An 18,432-nucleotide genomic window follows, 5' to 3' on the forward strand; every position below is an offset into this window, starting at 1 on the left:
CCTGTTGAGTGAGGAGCTCACCTGTGCAGTGCCATCATAGCAGGCTGACACCAGCCTTCCATCGTGGTGAGGGCTCCACGCCAGACTCGTGATCTTCGCAGTATGCCCTGGTAACGTCCTGTACGGTTCAGTCACTGTTGTTGGACTGTCCGGAGGGCTCTCTGAGACAAAGAGAAAGGAAATAACTTGCGCTTTGATTCCATTTGACTGCCTTGCTGCCTTATGATAATGCAGGAGCAAGCACTGAGCTGAAGGAGGGAGTTTTTGGTTGCACTGCACAGACTGGCAGTCCGTGGAGCTCACTAATAAACCACCGCACAATGCTGTCAATAGGATACTGTGAGCAGGACAGAGTGAAAGGGAGTGACAGTGCGTGCTAACAGTCTGTCACTTCTCACGCTAACCTGAGTAGCTACTGAACAGGTCATTATGGTATAACCTGTGTTCCGTCAACGTGAATTGGTTATAACATGATTGATTAATTGTAGACGCTGTTTGGATAGCACGAACTTTCTATTGAATAGGTACAGCAATTTTCAATGTGACCTTCTACAGCGTGAAGATAGCGATTTATTTTAGACAGTGATTTCCCACAGCGTGATTTTCTACAGCATGGAGTTGCAGAGGAATGGGAGTGTTGCGTGACAGCAGAACAACTTGTACACAATGGACCGAGTCCGATCCAAACCTCCCGTCAGCTCAATGGGATTGCAGGATGCGGCCGAAACGGTGAACCATGAGAAACAGAGACTAGTCGTCCAATCCAGACACCTGTGGCGCAAGGACTCCCTGTCCAAGAAGGCAAAAGAGGCCATTCAGCCCCCTCAAGCCCATCCCTTCTATCACAGGTGAGGTCAGCCTCGGCCCTGCAGAGTGTCAGGAGTGAACGGGAATGTGGACAGGAGCATGGGCAGGTTCAACAGCTCAAGATAGCCGGCACACTGGGACAAAGTGGGACACCCAGCAGGGTGTGATCGGGGACCGGATAATGAGCCACAGTCATGCAGCAGGCTCGAAGGGCCAAGTGGCCTACTCCTGCTCGCTACGATCCTTTGGGGATGGGGCCGGGGTTTATGGTGTGTGAAGAGGGGAGTCTGTCGGTGTGCCACAGAGAGAGTTAGGGGGAGCAGTTACCCAGCACGGTTTTCAGGTTGTGAACGTAGATAATGGCATTGTTGGAGCCGGAGGCGATGAGGGAGCTGAGCTCAGGTTGTGTGCCGTGTGGGTGATGCCAGCGGATAGCATTCACCAGCTTGTGGTGCGTCTGGATGGTGCATAGCAACTTCAAGTGAGGAGCCTGGAAGATCTCAATCGACCTAGAGAGAGACAGAAACATCAAATACCATAGCAACAGCATCCACACAACACACCCCAACTGTGAGGGTGAGTCAGAAGGAAAATTAGAACAGCAATGACTTCAAGGATACAATAAGAACATTTTCCCACCCTCCCCATTACACGGAAACTTTAATCAAGCTACAGGGAGAGAGTTAAGAGACCATGGGACAAATTAGAGTCATAGGGGTTTACAACATATAAAATATATTTAAGAGGTAGCTCGCTATAGCACTTGGGGTGAATGGGATCAAAGGTCATGGGGAGAAAGCAGGATTAAGCTATTGGATCGGACAATCAGCCATGATCATGATGAATGGCTAAGCAGGCTTGAAGGGCCGAATGGCCCCCTCCTGCTCCTACCTTCTTTGTTTCTATGATTGTCCTTGACTGATTTGTGACTTCAGTTTATAATTCAGCCCATCGAGTCTGTCCTGCCCAAATACAACCCTCTAACTGCCCAAATACAACCCTCTAACTGCTCAAATACAACCCTCTAACTGCCCAAATACAACCCTCTAACTGCCCAAATACAACCCTCTAACTGCCCAAATACAACCCTCTAACTGCTCAAATACAACCCTCTAACTGCCCAAATACAACCCTCTAACTGCCCAAATACAACCCTCTAACTGCCCAAATACAACCCCCCAACTGCCCAAATACAACCCCCTAACTGCCCAAATACAACCCCCTAACTGCCCAAATACAACCCCCTAACTGTCCAAATACAACCCCCTAACTGCCCAAATACAACCCCCCAACTGCCCAAATACAACCCCCCAACTGCCCAAATACAACCCCCCAACTGCCCAAATACAACCCCCCAACTGCCCAAATACAACCCCCCAACTGCCCAAATACAACCCCCTAACTGCTCAAATACAACCCTCTAACTGCCCAAATACAACCCCCTAACTGCCCAAATACAACCCTCTAACTGCTCAAATACAACCCTCTAACTGCCCAAATACAATCCCCTAACTGCTCAAATACAACCCCCTAACTGCCCAAATACAACCCCCCAACTGCCCAAATACAACCCTCTAACTGCCCAAATACAACCCCCCAACTGCTCAAATACAACCCTCTAACTGCCCAAATACAACCCCCCAACTGCTCAAATACAACCCTCTAACTGCCCAAATACAACCCTCTAACTGCCCAAATACAACCCCCCAACTGCCCAAATACAACCCCCTAACTGCTCAAATACAACCCTCTAACTGCCCAAATACAACCCCCTAACTGCTCAAATACAACCCTCTAACTGCCCAAATACAACCCCCCAACTGCCCAAATACAACCCCCCAACTGCCCAAATACAACCCCCTAACTGCCCAAATACAACCCCCTAACTGCTCAAATACAACCCTCTAACTGCCCAAATACAACCCCCTAACTGCCCAAATACAACCCTCTAACTGCTCAAATACAACCCTCTAACTGCCCAAATACAATCCCCTAACTGCTCAAATACAACCCCCTAACTGCCCAAATACAACCCCCCAACTGCCCAAATACAACCCTCTAACTGCCCAAATACAACCCCCCAACTGCTCAAATACAACCCTCTAACTGCCCAAATACAACCCCCTAACTGCCCAAATACAACCCCCCAACTGCCCAAATACAACCCCCCAACTGCTCAAATACAACCCTCTAACTGCCCAAATACAACCCCCCAACTGCTCAAATACAATCCCCTAACTGCCCAAATACAACCCCCTAACTGCTCAAATACAACCCTCTAACTGCCCAAATACAACCCCCTAACTGCCCAAATACAACCCTCTAACTGCTCAAATACAACCCTCTAACTGCCCAAATACAATCCCCTAACTGCTCAAATACAACCCCCTAACTGCCCAAATACAACCCCCCAACTGCCCAAATACAACCCTCTAACTGCCCAAATACAACCCCCCAACTGCTCAAATACAACCCTCTAACTGCCCAAATACAACCCCCTAACTGCCCAAATACAACCCCCCAACTGCTCAAATACAACCCTCTAACTGCCCAAATACAACCCCCCAACTGCCCAAATACAACCCTCTAACTGCCCAAATACAACCCCCAACTGCTCAAATACAACCCTCTAACTGCCCAAATACAACCCCCTAACTGCCCAAATACAACCCCCCAACTGCCCAAATACAACCCCCAACTGCTCAAATACAACCCTCTAACTGCCCAAATACAACCCCCCAACTGCTCAAATACAATCCCCTAACTGCCCAAATACAACCCCCTAACTGCTCAAATACAACCCTCTAACTGCCCAAATACAACCCCCTAACTGCCCAAATACAACCCTCTAACTGCTCAAATACAACCCTCTAACTGCCCAAATACAATCCCCTAACTGCTCAAATACAACCCCCTAACTGCCCAAATACAACCCCCCAACTGCCCAAATACAACCCTCTAACTGCCCAAATACAACCCCCCAACTGCTCAAATACAACCCTCTAACTGCCCAAATACAACCCCCTAACTGCCCAAATACAACCCCCCAACTGCTCAAATACAACCCTCTAACTGCCCAAATACAACCCCCCAACTGCTCAAATACAACCCTCTAACTGCTCAAATACAACCCCCTAACTGCCCAAATACAACCCCCCAACTGCCCAAATACAACCCCCCAACTGCTCAAATACAACCCTCTAACTGCCCAAATACAACCCCCTAACTGCCCAAATACAACCCCCCAACTGCCCAAATACAACCCTCTAACTGCCCAAATACAACCCCCCAACTGCTCAAATACAACCCCCCAACTGCCCAAATACAACCCCCTAACTGCCCAAATACAACCCCCTAACTGCCCAAATACAACCCCCTAACTGCCCAAATACAACCCTCTAACTGCCCAAATACAACCCCCCAACTGCTCAAATACAACCCCCCAACTGCCCAAATACAACCCCCTAACTGCCCAAATACAACCCCCTAACTGCCCAAATACAACCCCCTAACTGCCCAAATACAACCCTCTAACTGCCCAAATACAATCCCCTAACTGCCCAAATACAACCCCCTAACTGCCCAAATACAACCCCCCAACTGCTCAAATACAACCCCCTAACTGCCCAAATACAACCCCCTAACTGCTCAAATACAACCCCCCAACTGCCCAAATACAACCCCCTAACTGCCCAAATACAACCCCCTAACTGCCCAAATACAACCCCCTAACTGCCCAAATACAACCCTCTAACTGCCCAAATACAACCCCCTAACTGCCCAAATACAACCCCCTAACTGCCCAAATACAACCCCCTAACTGCCCAAATACAACCCCCCAACTGCCCAAATACAACCCTCTAACTGCCCAAATACAACCCCCCAACTGCCCAAATACAACCCCCTAACTGCCCAAAACCCCTTTCCCAGCACTTGCTCCGTAGCCTTGTGTGCTTACGCCTCACAAAAGGACATCTAAACATTTCCTGAATGCGATGAGGGTTTCTGTTTCTGCCCCTTTTACAGGCAGGGATTTCCAGATTCCCACCACCCTCTGGGTGAAAAAAAGTTTTCCTAACATCTCCTCTAAACCGCCCGGCCTTTACCTTCAATCTATGACCGTGCACATTGATCGCTCCACCAAAGGAAAAGGGTCCTTCCTCTCGAACCTATCTTTATGCCTCAATTTTCTCCATCTCAATCATGGCCCCCTCAGTCTCCTCTAATCCAGTGAAAATGACCCCAGCCTGTCCAATCTCTCTTCATAAACTCTCCAGCCCAAGGAGAATCTTGGGAAATTGGATAGCCCTTTGAAAGGAAGCTGGTCAAAGCAAAATGGGCCAAATGGCCTCCTTTCCCATGAGGGATTCTGTCAATCCTACATCTATGGGAAAACAATTAGGTTCCCTTGACACTTCTACCCCAAAACACCATTTTCTAAAACTCAGCAACGAATGGCCAATAAATATTTCTTTTGAGAGAGAGTGATTACCATTGACTATATCAACAAAAGAGCAAATGTCAATTCGGTGAGGAATTTGAAAAAAGGTGCAGTCACTCTCAGGAAACTGGCATTACTGGCAAGGCTGACATTTATTGCTCAGGGCCAACTCAGCAGCTTACTAAGTCAGTTAACAGCAGCCAAGTGTAAACTGAAACCACAAATAGGCCAAGGACAATCACATGATTATTCACTGAAATAAATGAAGGAGGTATTGCAGTCACTGCAAATCTCATTGTCAGTGTCTGCGAACACACAGACTGAATCAAACCAAAGTCCCAAAGGTTACTGTGTGTGCAAATGCTGCAGCCATTTTTCAAACATGCGAGACAGTGTACACAAGGTTAGGTGTGAGTTAAGAGTACAACTGTGCACGTTTGGGAGTGAGTGAGTGAAGTAACTTGAACAGAAGGTTAAAAATCACACACCAGGTGATAGTCCAACAGGTTTAACTGGAAGCACTAGCTTTCGGAGCACTGCTCCACAACCACCTGATGAAGGAGCAGCACTCCGAGAGCTGGTGCTTCCAATTAAACCTGTTGGACTATAACCTGGCATTGTGTTACTTTTGAACTTTGTACACCCCAGTCCAACACCAGCTTCACCACATCATGAACATGAAGGTGCCCTTATAACATGTTTATTAGTGAACCAGCTGGACGTAAATGATCCAACATCCTGGTGGTCACATCAGCTGACACCAGCCTTTTCATGTCATTTACCAAATACCTCTTTAATTTAGTGTTGAATGTTATTCAGACTCCCAGGTCCACACACATTTGAACTGAATTATCAAGATTATTAATGGAGTGAAATAATATTGACACATTTTCTGTTCAGAGATATTATTATCTGGGAACAAGGATTGGGAACCAGAGACACCCTCAGGCTCAGAGGCAGGGACACTACCACCACGCCACAAGATGCCTGTCATCCCTATCCCTTAACCTTCCCAACTTGTAATTACAGGTGAAATGCCTGGAATCCACTCCCCTGCACCAACGCTCAGCCCCATTCCCCTCACAAGGATGACAGCAGTTCAAGGTGGCTCACTGTGCTGCCACATGTACCTAAGTTAATCCAGCCACATGGCAAAAAGTGATGTGATAAAGTCTCACCCATCGTCGTTCCCAATAGCCAGGATTTTACCATCAGGTTTCCAGTTCAGTTCACTGCGACCTGGAAGTTTATGCTAATGAGGGATAGGGAGACAATAAACAGAATGTATCAACAAAGTGCATTGACCAATGAACATCAATACTCCCCACTTGCCTGGATGGGTGCAGCTCCAACACTCTAGAACCTTAACTTCCAGGACAAAGCAGCCCACTTCATTGGCAGCACATACATAAGCATCCCACTCCGTCCACCTCCAGCACTCAGTAGCAGCAATGTGTACTATCTCCAACTGTAGCAACGCACCAAAATCCTTAGACGACACCTTCCAAACCCACCCATCTAGAAGGACAAGGGCAGCAGATAGATGGGAACACCACCCCCTGCAAGTTCCCCTCCAAGCTCCTCACCCTCCTGAAATGGAAACGTATCACTGTTCCTTTACTCTCCCTGGATTAAAGTCCTGGAATTCCCCCCCTCAGGGCATTGTGGGTCAACATATAGCACATGGACTGCAGCGGTTCAAGAAGGCAGCTCACCCACAACACCTTAATTGCAACAAGTGGTTGGCAATAAATACAGAAATAAATTTGAATTTAAAAATTCACAGTAGGCTCCTTCCCCTCTCAATGTCTCAATCATTCCATTTTCTGCCTCCTCTCATTCAGCTCACTGATCAGATGTGTCCAACAACATATTTACAAAAGGAGGATTTAGGAACATTTGGTCAATTTAGTCCCTCAGGCCTACTCAGCCACTGAGTAAGTTTGTGACCAATCAGTTTTGAATTCACATCCCCAGCTCCCTTGACAACCTCTGACTCCTTTGTCCTCTCCCGCGACAGGGGACTCCAAAGTCGCAAATCCCTCAGAAAAAAAAATTCACATCTCTGTCCAAAAAGGGGACCCCTTGGTTAAAAACAGATTCCCCGGTTCTGGGCTCACCCACAAGAGGAAACTTCATTTCCACACACTCACCTTGTCAAAATAATTCATGATCTTACAGACTTCAACCGAATCACTTCCCACTTTTCTAAACCCTAGTGAAAACAAGCATAGAATTCTTTGACAGCACCTTCCAAACCCTCAAATAACCCAGTTCTGGATATCAACTGAATACAGAGGAACCTCGATTATCCAAAAGCCTCAGGCGGGGAGTATTTTGTTCAGATTATCGAATATTCGGATAATCGATTGCCGGATAACATAGTTTAGCCAACCATCGCGATCGTGTCCGGATAATCCGAAATTCGGATAATCGAGGTTCCTCTGTAAATCTCCTCAGAAATGCCTTCAGTGCATTTACATCCTTCCTTAAATAAGGTGATCTAAACTACAAACAATAGTCAAAAGAATCTGCTTTCGCTTTCTAGTTGAATTACTGATCCTGTAATGTCAGTGAGGCTGAGCGAGTAGAACTCTTATTGCAGTCAAACATTAATTCCTCAGGATAACGTCCATGACAATTTACCAAGCTTAAATTGTTAAAAAGTTTGGAAGTTAACTGCCAATAAATCATACTCTAACTGGTACACTTTCCACTGCAACACTGCCACCTTACAGTGTTCACTTGCCAGCCAATCAGTACTCTCTTATCAAAGTACACAAATTATTCTCCTTTTTATTGGTATTCTTGAGAATAGTCCTGATGACTACAAGAAAAAGAACTGACAAATCTGCTTTTTATAAGCAACATTGAACCCCATATCAATCAACCTCAATTAGGACCGAAAGCCTGGTCATTAACATAATGTTACTTAGGGAAGTTTGTTGCACACACAATAGGTAGTGTACATCCTAGATGACCAGGCACCCCATTTTGTTTTTAAAAATGTGCCTTATTGACTTTGCTTATGCAAGATGTGATGGGAATGCATGACTTCATGTTTTCTTTAATGCCTTTCTAAGAATGGTCCAAGTCTGTTAATTTACAGATTATCCAAGCTGAATGAAAATGCAAAGACTAAAACCCAGGAAAGACCTGCACCTTCCCCGGGATTGAAGACACAGCTATGAAGACCCACCTTGATTCCATTGGTGTCCCGGATTAACCGGTTGATGTCCTGGGCATCTGCCGTCAGTTTCCAGGGGTTGTGCTGAAGGATGATCCCCTCACCCGCACAGCTGTACAGACTAACGCCCGGCCCATCCCCATCACCGCCTGTTAGAGAGAGAAAACCCAGGGGCAACTGGTCAGTGTCTCATCTGCCCATCCCCATCACCGCCCATTAAAGAGAGAAAACCAAGGAGCAACTGGTCAGTGTCTCACCCAGCCCATCCCCATCACCGCCCATTAGAGAGAGAAAACCAAGGAGCAACTGGTCAGTGTCTCACCCAGCCCATCCCCATCACCGCCTGTTAGGGAGAGGAAACTCAGGGGCAACTGGTCAGTGTCTCTCCTGGCCCATCCCCATCCGTTTGAGGAGATATAGCTGGCCAATGGCCACCGATCGCGGGAGGTTTAGTCACAGCGCGCTACATCCCAGGATGATGTAAGACTCACCAGTCGCCATGGGGGGCAGTGGTGGTCCCCAAGCCAGAGCGTAAACAGTCTTCCTGTGATAGGAGCTGGAAATCTGAGGGGGCCTGCAAGGAATCCAAAGTAGAAACGTCAATTATGGGGGGGAACACGGTTTTAAAGGTAAATCGGGTAAGTTTAAAGGTGATGTGACAGGCAACTGTTCTTTATAAATAGAGCGTGTTAAGTACCTGCCAAACGAGGTGACGGAGGCAGATACAATTGCTACGTTTAAGAGGCACCCTACAAATATATGAATAGACAGGGAAGAGGGGTATATGTATCACGTAGAGGCACAAAGGTTTTTAGTTTAGAAAGAGGTCACGTGTAGATGAGCCAAAGGGCGGGTTGTTCCTTATTTTTTGAACATCAGGATGTTCACATCCAGAACAGAGTGCAACCAGGAAGGGGTTCTACACAAGAACAAGGAGATCTTGCTGCAGTACGTAGTTCAGACGACATTTGGAGCACATTGTAGTTTCTGTCTCCTTAAACAAGGAGGGAGGAACATAATTAATTGTCTGAGTTGCAAAGATTCATCTGATTTTGAATTTTTATTTAATATTATAAAGTCTAGCAGGTGAACTTAGAATGGTAGAGATTTGGCACGAAGTATGTACTAGTTAGATGACAACTGACAGTTAACTGTCAAACTCTCTCAAAATGTAAAACAGGCAGAATTTGGAACAGGAACCTTGAACCTTCTGTGACATTCAATAAGGTTAACACTGACTGGATTGTGGGATCAACTCCCATTCCTGTCTGTCCATCACCAATAATGTTTGATTCACTTGTTCATCAAGAACCTACCTCAGACTTTAAACGTTTTAATGCCCCTACCTCCAATGCTCTCTGTGGGAGAGTGTTGCAACGATTCTACCCTCAGAAAGAAAAAAACAACTTATCACGTTAAGTGTCACACTTAACTGTGTCCCTCAGTTCTAGTTCCTACCACAAGGGAAACCACACGTTCAACATCTAAATAAAAATAAAATATAATGGCTGCTGGAAATCTGGAACAAACCCAGAGTGCGAGAGAAACTCTATCATGAGGGGCATGGATAACTTAAATCACAACGGGTTTTCCATTGGGTGGGTGGATTTCAAAACAAGGGGTCATATTTTTAAGGTGAGAGGCGAAAGATTTAAAAGTAACATGGGGGATGGGGGAGACTTTTATTTTACACACAGAGTGGTTCTCATGTGAAATGAAGTGCCAGTGGAAGTGGCAGATGCAGATACAGTGACAAGACATTTGGATAAGTTATTGAATAGGAAAGGTGAGGAGGGATATGGACCAGGAGCAGGCAGGTGCAGCTAGCTTAGTTTGGGATTTTGGTCAGCCTGGACTAGTTGGACCGAAGGGTCTGTTTCTATGCTGTACGACTCTATGACTGGCAGAGTCTGTGGAGAATGAAACAGAGTTAATGCTTCAAGTCTGTGATGGCTCTTCTTTAGAACTGTAGGTTCCAGAATCCATCGTCAAACTCCCCCTCAGCATCTTGTATACCTCAATAAGACCACCTCTTGTGATATCCAAAAGGTGAGAGGTCTGTCCTTCCCGGATTATGATGTGGAGGAGCCAGTGCTAGACAAAATTAAAAAGCACACAACACCAGGTTATAGTCCAACAGATTTATTTGGAAGCACTAGCTTTCAGAATGCTGATCCTTTGTCAGGTAGGAACAGCACTCTGAAACTTTATGCTTCCAAATAAACCAGTTGGACCTCCAGGAGTAATCAATCAGAACAGGCTGATACTTTCTTGGGTTTAGGAGGAGGAGAGGTGATCTCGCTGAAATGCATGGCATTCTTAGACACAGTAGATGGTGAGTCAGCCTCATACCTGCACAGACAACCAGGAAGTAGGTTCAGTGTCTGGATAAAGGGCCAGTGAGGTTGGGAATTCTCTAGCCCAGAATGCTGTCAATGCTCAGTTAGTGAGTGCATTCAAATCCACAGTGGCCTCCAAAGGTGATCAAACAGGAAGGTGGAAGCTGTGTCTGAAGTCCAGCCAGGATCTTGTTGAATGGCAGACCGGGTCTCAGGGTCATTCATGCCCTTTAGGGAAGGAAATCTGCCATCCTTACCTGGTCTGGCCTATGTATGACTCCAGACCCACAGCAATGTGGTCGATTCTCAACTGCCCTCTGGGCAATTAAGGATGGGCAATAAATGCTGGCACAGCAAGTGACGCTCACATCGTGTGAATGCACTTGCCTCTTATTTCTCACTTTCTGATGAAACAACTGAATAAAGCTTCTGTAATCCTTTGGAAAGCCATGCTGTCCCTCTCTTGCCCTGGGAAATGAAGACAAGCAGAGAGCAGCACGGTGGCTCAGTGGTTAGCACTGCTGCCTCACAGCGTCAGGGCCCCAGGTTCGATTCCAGCCTCAGGTGACTGACTGTGTGAACTTTGCACATTCTCCCTGTGTCTGTATGGGTTTCCTCTGGGTACTCTGGCTTCCTCCCATGGTCCAAAGATGTGCAGGTTAGGATGGATTGGCCGTGGGAAATGCAGGGTTAAAAGGGACAGGGTACAGCGGTGGGCAAGATGCTTTTCGAAAGGGCCAGTGTGGACTCGATGGACAGAATGGCTTACTTCCACACAGTAGGGATTAGAGTCATAGAGATGTACAGCATGGAAACAGACCCTTTGGTCCAACCCGTCCATGCCGACCAGATATCCCAACTCAATCTAGTCCCACCTGCCAGCACCCGGCCCATATCCCTCCAAACCCTTCCTATTCATGTACCCATCCAGATGCCTTTTAAATGTTGTAATTGTACCAGCCTCCAGCCTTGAGCAGCTCATTCCATACACGTACCACCCTCTGTGTGAAAAAGTTGCCCCTTAGATCTCTTTTATATCTTTCCTCTTTCACCCTAAACCTATCCCCTTTAGTTCTGGACTCCCCCATGCTAGGGAAAAGACTTTGCCTATTTATCCTATCCATGCCCCTCAATTTTGTAAACCTCCATAAGGTCACCCTTCAGCCTCTGATGCTCCACGGAAAACAGTCCCAGCCTGTTCAGCCTCTCCCTGTAGCTCAAATCCTCCAACCCTGGCAACATCCTGGTAAATCTTTTCTGAACCCTTTCAAGTTTCACAACATCTTTCCGATAGGAAGGAGACCAGAATTGCATGCAATATTCCAACAGTGGCCTAACCAATGTCCTGTTCAACCGCAACATGACCTCCCAACTCCTGTACTCAATACTCTGACCAATAAAGGAAAGCATACCAAACGCCTTCTTCACTATCCTATCTACCTGTAACTCCACTTTCAAGGAGCTATGAACCTGCACTCCAAGGTCTCTTTGTTCAGCAACACTCCCCAGGACCTTCCCATTAAGTGTATAAGTCCTGCTAAGATTTGCTTTCCCAAAATGCAGCACCTCACATTTATCTGATTCTGTGAGCAGCAGCTGTAACTGGAAGTCTATTATGGGAGAGAATACAGGTCAGTCCCACATCATGACTGTGCATCTACTCAGCATCCTTTCCCCACCAGGCAGACACCATACCATCTAATTCAGTCAACTGAACTCAGAGCCTCAACTGATGGTGTAGAGGGTAACAGACTTGCCTCAGGGTTTGAGCTTTGCTCAAGAGGCACACTGAAGGAGCGTTGCACTGATCTGGATAATGTTAAACCTGGGACCTAAAAGTTAAGCAAAGGGGCCACAGTTGTGAAGAGAAGCAGGGAAGCCCTGATCAAGGGTCGATGTCAGCCTTTTGACTAACACCTTGAATGGTCATTACTGCATTGCTGCTTATGTGATCTCACTGTGCACAAATCAGCTCCTGTGTGTCTTACATGACAAGATGTGGATATACTACAAAATAATTTAATTAATACAACGAAACAAAGGGATGCATTTATACGACGCCTTTCAGAGCTCCAGGTTGTCACAGCTATGACGCAGGACACACAGCAGCCATTTCGTACACGGCAAGCTCTCGCAAACAGCAACCTGATGGCAACCAATCTTTTTTTAAAACTGATGTTGTGTGAAGGATAAATTTGAACAGGACACCCCTGCACTGTACAAAATGAGGAGTCAAATGTGTGGTGCTGGAAAAGCACAGCCGGTCGGGTAGCATCCGAACAGCAGGAGAGTCGACGTTTCAAGCATAAGCTCTTCATCAGAAAACCGATTCCTGATGACGAGCTTTTGCCGAAACGTCAATCCCCCTGCTCCTTGGATGCTGCCTGACCGGCTGTGCTTTTCCAGCACCACACTTTTGGACTCCGATCTCCAGCATCTGCTGTCCTCACTTTCCCTGGGCAGCCAGGGATGGGTAATAAATGTTGGCTCAACCAACGTGAATGAATATTTTTTTTTTAAATCTCCTGATTCAGGAGGCATGGGTGTGAAGATCCCACAGTTGATATTCCTGTTTGGCACTTCAGGACAACCCAGACATGGTGAAAGGCGCTATACAAAAGTACGTTCATTCTTTACTTACTTGTTTGAATAAATTTCATAAATGCCAACTTTGCCATCCTCAGTTCCGAATGCCAATGAACTCTCTTTGGTTGGGTGCCAGCACAACTGCAAGAAACAGAAACATAAGCAATTAAAACCCATCAATCAACAACGATGCCCATAAAAACCCATCTGCTTTACGCACGTCCCTTCAGGGAAAGGAATGTGCCTTCCTTACAGAGTTTAGCCCATGTGTGACTGCAATGTGGGATCTGCTCAAGTGTTCTCTGAAATGGCCTCAGTAAACCACTCAGTACAATGTGATTTTAATTACCATGATTCTTCTTCCAGGTATCTGCTCATGGTCTTGATGATCTATCTCCCAGGTTCCTCATCAACCCTAATGCCTTTGCCACTGTATCAATCAGCTGCGACTTATCTGTCAGTTCCATGTACCTGGTGTGGATGTTTCCGTTTGCTAATCACAGAGTTAAGGTCTTCGGTCCGTGTGTTTTCTCCAAGCCCCCCCCGTGAAGCAGATGGACTGTGGTGGGTCAGTATTTTGATTTCATTGGAAGGACAGGTGCTGCCATACAGGAGGTGAATAGCAGATTATCAATGGGATTCATCAGGGCACCCACTGTATCGGAATTACTCCTCATAACTGCAGTCTCCCACAGTGTGTTAATGTTCAGCAGCAGAGGTAGAGTGTCCTTCTCCAGGGTGCAAGCCTGAGCAAGGTTTGAGGAGATGCAAGAACTGCCCAAGCGTTAGGGACCGCACCCAATCTAGCTCTTCAGTTGGGTCCATCGCAGGAAGTCTAGCACCAGCTTGTAGCCAGAGCTGTCAGAAAGGTGATGCGGTTACACAACAGTCCCCCTTTTGGCCTCCGCTCCAAAACTGACTAGGCCAGGATTTACTGCTCGAGCCTTCAAATCTCCCGAGGTTTCCACAACACTATGCCACTGTGCCCTGTGACTAGGGGGTTTATGTCACGAATGTCAGGGTTCACTCTGGGAGCCTGCACCCTGAAAATCTGACAACCACATGCCCTCTGAACCTTCAGCCTGGGGTCACGAGGGTCTGTGTCTGTGTGGCAGCAAGAGGTGATCCTGCCTGGGGTCCGGCAATAGCGTGGTTGTGTCCTCACAGGGACAGGTTAGTCTCTCTCCCTCTGCTGCTGGACAGCTATGCAAGCTGAAAACAAGCAGCACACTGGCACAAGACAGCAAGAGACACTCTCTCCACCCAGACATCAAATGCACTTTCTCTCGTGTGATCACATCCTTCCTGTGACAAAGTGACCCTTAACCACAATCTTATTGAATGCAGAAGCAAGACTGAGGGGCCAAGTGGTCTACTCTTGCTCCTAATGCATAGGTGCCTGTGTATCATTTCTGCATGCAGCCCTCTGGTTTTGGTTTACCTGGTGTGGAAGTCAATTCTAGCAGAACCCACCTGCTCTTATAATCTGCATATAAAACCACAAGGTATAGAGAGTGCTGAAGATCTGAAATAAAGGCAGGAATTGCTGAAGAAACTCACCAGAACGAGCAGCAACCGTGGAGACAGAAACAAAGCTAACTGGTAAATCCAATATGTCCTCTTCAGAACGAGATGTAACTTTGAAGGAGAGTCCTATTGGACTTGAAACGTTAACTGTTGTCTCGCCACAGATGCTGCCTGAGCTGCTGAGGGTTTACCCACCTGTCCTTTAGTGACATGTGCACTCCAAACTCCCTCGCTGCTTCTACAGTCCACATTTGAACATTTACCATTTATTAACTAGCTTGACTTTCATGGTGGATGTGGGAACAGTTACAACATTTAAGAGACGTTTGGATAAGGTCATGGATAGGAAAGGTTTGGAGGGATATGGGCCAGGAGCAGGCAGGTGGGACTAGTTTAGTTTGGGATTATGGTAGGCAAGGATTGGTTGGACTGAAAGGTCTGTTTCCGTGCTGTGAACGTACACTTCTGCAGTTTGAAAGCCTCTATTCACATTGACTTGACAATCATTCATTCGTTTTGATTCCAGAACAGGATATGAATGTCACAAGTAAAGCCAGTATTTGGTGTCTATTTTCTAATGACTCACAGACTCGTGTGAACGGTGATGTTACTAGTTTCTGTTGAGTGAGATTTTCATTTCTCACATTCAGGGTCAGGAATAAGCAATGAGCTTTTCCCTCCTTTCATAGACCCCTTTCCCCATGCAGCCCTGTACAGTGCCTCACAAGGGTGAGAGCGCTCTAGGAAGGGATCTCTCCAAGTTTTCAAAACAAAAAAAAGAGTATCAAACAGACAAGATATGACTGACTGAAAAACTGAGGGAGTTCACTGAGGACTTTCCAGAACTCAGGAATTTAAAACGAAAGCTTACAGTGTCATGGAAACAGACCCTTCGGCCCAACTAGTCCATGCTGACCATGTTCCCAAACTACACCATCCCACCTGCCTGCTCCTGGCCCATATCCCTCCAAATCTTTCCTATTCAGGAACTTATCCAAATGGCTTTTAAACATTGTAACTGTACCCACATCCTCAGGAAGTTCATTCCACACGCGAACCACCCTCCGTGTAAAACAAATTGACGCTCAGAGATGGAGTCTAATCTGAAAGCAAACATTCCTAGGTCAGGGACAGACTAAAGCTCCCTCTACACTGTCCCCATCAAACATTCCCAGGACAGGAACAGCACAGGGTCAGATAAAGCTCCCTCTATGCTGTCCCCAAATAGTACGGAGTCAGGTAAACCTTTCCCGACACTGTCCCCATCAAACATTCCGAGGATAGGGAAAGCTTTGCAGCACAAAGGTTGGGAGAATGGTGTCACCCAGGTCACAGAGACCATCTCTGAAAGGAACAGCAAAATTAAAGCAGCAAAACAAGAGAGAGAGCGAGAGAGAAAATTAGATTAGATTACTTACAGTGTGGAAACAGGCCCTTCAGCCCAACAAGTCCACACCGACCCTCCGAAGCGCAACCCACCCAGACCCATTCCCCTACATTTACCCCTTCACCTAACACTACACGCAATTTAGCATGGCCAATTCACCTGACCCGCACATCTTTGGATTGTGGGAGGAAACCGGAGCACCCGGAGGAAACCCACACAGACACGGGGAGAATGTGCAAACTCCACACAGTCAATCGCCTGAGGCGGGAATTGAACCCGGGTCTCTGGTGCTGTGAGGCAGCAGTGCTAACCACTGTGCCACCATGCCATAGCAAAATAACAAAAAAGGGGTGGAGGGGCAAAAGACAGAAATCAGTGAATTGCCTGGTACTTACAGCAGTGACCTTGGATTTGATTCCTTGCCATAGAGTCTTGATGTCATAAGCACGCTGAAGGGACAGGGTGTCCCACACCCTGATCATACTGTCACCCACACCGATAGCAAGGGAGCCGATATTCACAGGGGAGAATGCCAGACTGTAGACAAAGCCTCCAAGTGTAGGCTGCGTCCAGCAACAGTCCAGTGTATTAAGGTCCCAACACTTCACCTGGGACAGAAAGGAAAACAATATTCAATGTAAACTCCAAAGGAGACACAGAGAGAGTCCGACACACTACAAACTGGAACCAATAGTATCTCTGTTCAACACTAACCCACTGACTGTTTCAGCTGTGAAAGTGTGATCAACTGAAGTGATCTTTACACAGGCGCAGACATCTTTACAGCACCAAATGAGGCCATTTGGCTCATCATCTCCATGGTGGTCAAAGATTAGAATGCTGTAATCCCATTTCCCAGCTATTGGCTGGAGACTGTGGCAAAACAAGTGAATATCTAAGTACTGCTTAAATATCACAGGTGTTCCTGACTCAACCTCCCTATCAGGCATTCCTGATGAAGGGCTTATACTCGAAAAGTCAACTCTCCTGCTCCTCAGATGCTTCCTGACCTGCTGTGCTTTTCCAGCACCACACTCTTCGACTCCCTTTCAGGCAGACAGTTTCAGACTCAGAGCAATAACAATTTCTCCTTAATTTGCCTTTTAGCCTCCACTTCTTATCTTAAATCTGCACCCCCTGTAATAATGGTAACATGTACCTATAGTGTCTCTACCCTTGCTCCTCATTATCTCATACTCCTCCACCAACTTCTGCTGCATGGAAAGCAATGGAGACAAGCAGGAGGCTGGAGGAACACAGCAAGGCAAGCAGCATCAGGTGGAGAAGTCAACGTTTTGGGTGTAACCCTTCTTCAGGGTCCCTTGGACCTCAGACCGTCCAGCGCAGACTGCATTCTGGTGTATCTTCTCTGGACTCTCTCTAGTGCAATCACATCCACTCTCTAATGTGGTGACCAGAGCCACACACAATACTCATCCTGTTATGGCCTAACCAATGTCATAGAATTGTAGAATTCTCAGAGTGTGGAAACAGGCCATTCTTCCCAACAAGTCCTTACCAACAAGTTCCCTCCTAAGTGGATCCCACCCAGACCCAACCCCAACTATATCCCTGCATTTCCCATGGGTACTGCACTTACCCCACACATCCTTGAACACTACGGGCAAATTAGCCTGGCCAATCCCCCTGACCTGCACATCTTTGGATTGTGGGAGGAAACCAGAGCACTCGGAGGAAACACACACAGACACGGGAAGAACATGCAAACTCCACACAGGCAAATGGCCAAGGATGGAATTGAACCCGTGTCCCTGGTGCTGTGAGGCAGCAGGGATAACCACTGAGCCACTGTGCAACTCCGCGTCTTATAGTTTCAGCGTAATCTCCTTACCTTTTATTCTATGCCTCAGCTAATTATTTAAAAATGCCTTTTTAACCACGTATCAACCAGCCCTGCTACAGTCAGGATCTGTGGCTATGCAATCAAGTCCCCTTGGATCTTCAGTGCTTTCCAGGAACCTACCTTTCATAATGTTATACCTTCCCAAGTACATTATCTCTCACTCTTTCAGGGTGAATTCCAATTACTACTGCACTGCACAACTGAATTACAGTGTTAGAGACCGTGCCGATTTTTCATAATTTCTATTTTATTCTTTTAGCAATTTTAGTTTTCAGCTGTGAACTGGGAACTGTG

At 46.7% G+C, this 18,432-nt stretch overlaps 1 protein-coding gene across 1 annotated transcript in view; it reads right to left on the minus strand.

The window, feature by feature from the left end:
* gemin5 (gem (nuclear organelle) associated protein 5) overlaps positions 1–18,432 on the minus strand; it is a 76,252-nt gene that overhangs the window by 32,158 nt on the left and 25,662 nt on the right. The window contains exons 8-14 of the mRNA XM_060836951.1: positions 16,670–16,882; positions 13,416–13,501; positions 8,927–9,009; positions 8,448–8,584; positions 6,427–6,500; positions 1,135–1,316; positions 22–161 (exon numbers count right to left, since the gene is read on the minus strand). Coding sequence (XP_060692934.1) covers positions 22–161; positions 1,135–1,316; positions 6,427–6,500; positions 8,448–8,584; positions 8,927–9,009; positions 13,416–13,501; positions 16,670–16,882 — 915 coding nt within the window. The remainder of the gene's footprint in view (positions 1–21; positions 162–1,134; positions 1,317–6,426; positions 6,501–8,447; positions 8,585–8,926; positions 9,010–13,415; positions 13,502–16,669; positions 16,883–18,432) is intronic.

This window comes from Hemiscyllium ocellatum, chromosome 16, assembly GCF_020745735.1.
Source record: "Hemiscyllium ocellatum isolate sHemOce1 chromosome 16, sHemOce1.pat.X.cur, whole genome shotgun sequence".
In the NCBI taxonomy this organism is placed as follows: Eukaryota; Metazoa; Chordata; class Chondrichthyes; order Orectolobiformes; family Hemiscylliidae; genus Hemiscyllium; species Hemiscyllium ocellatum.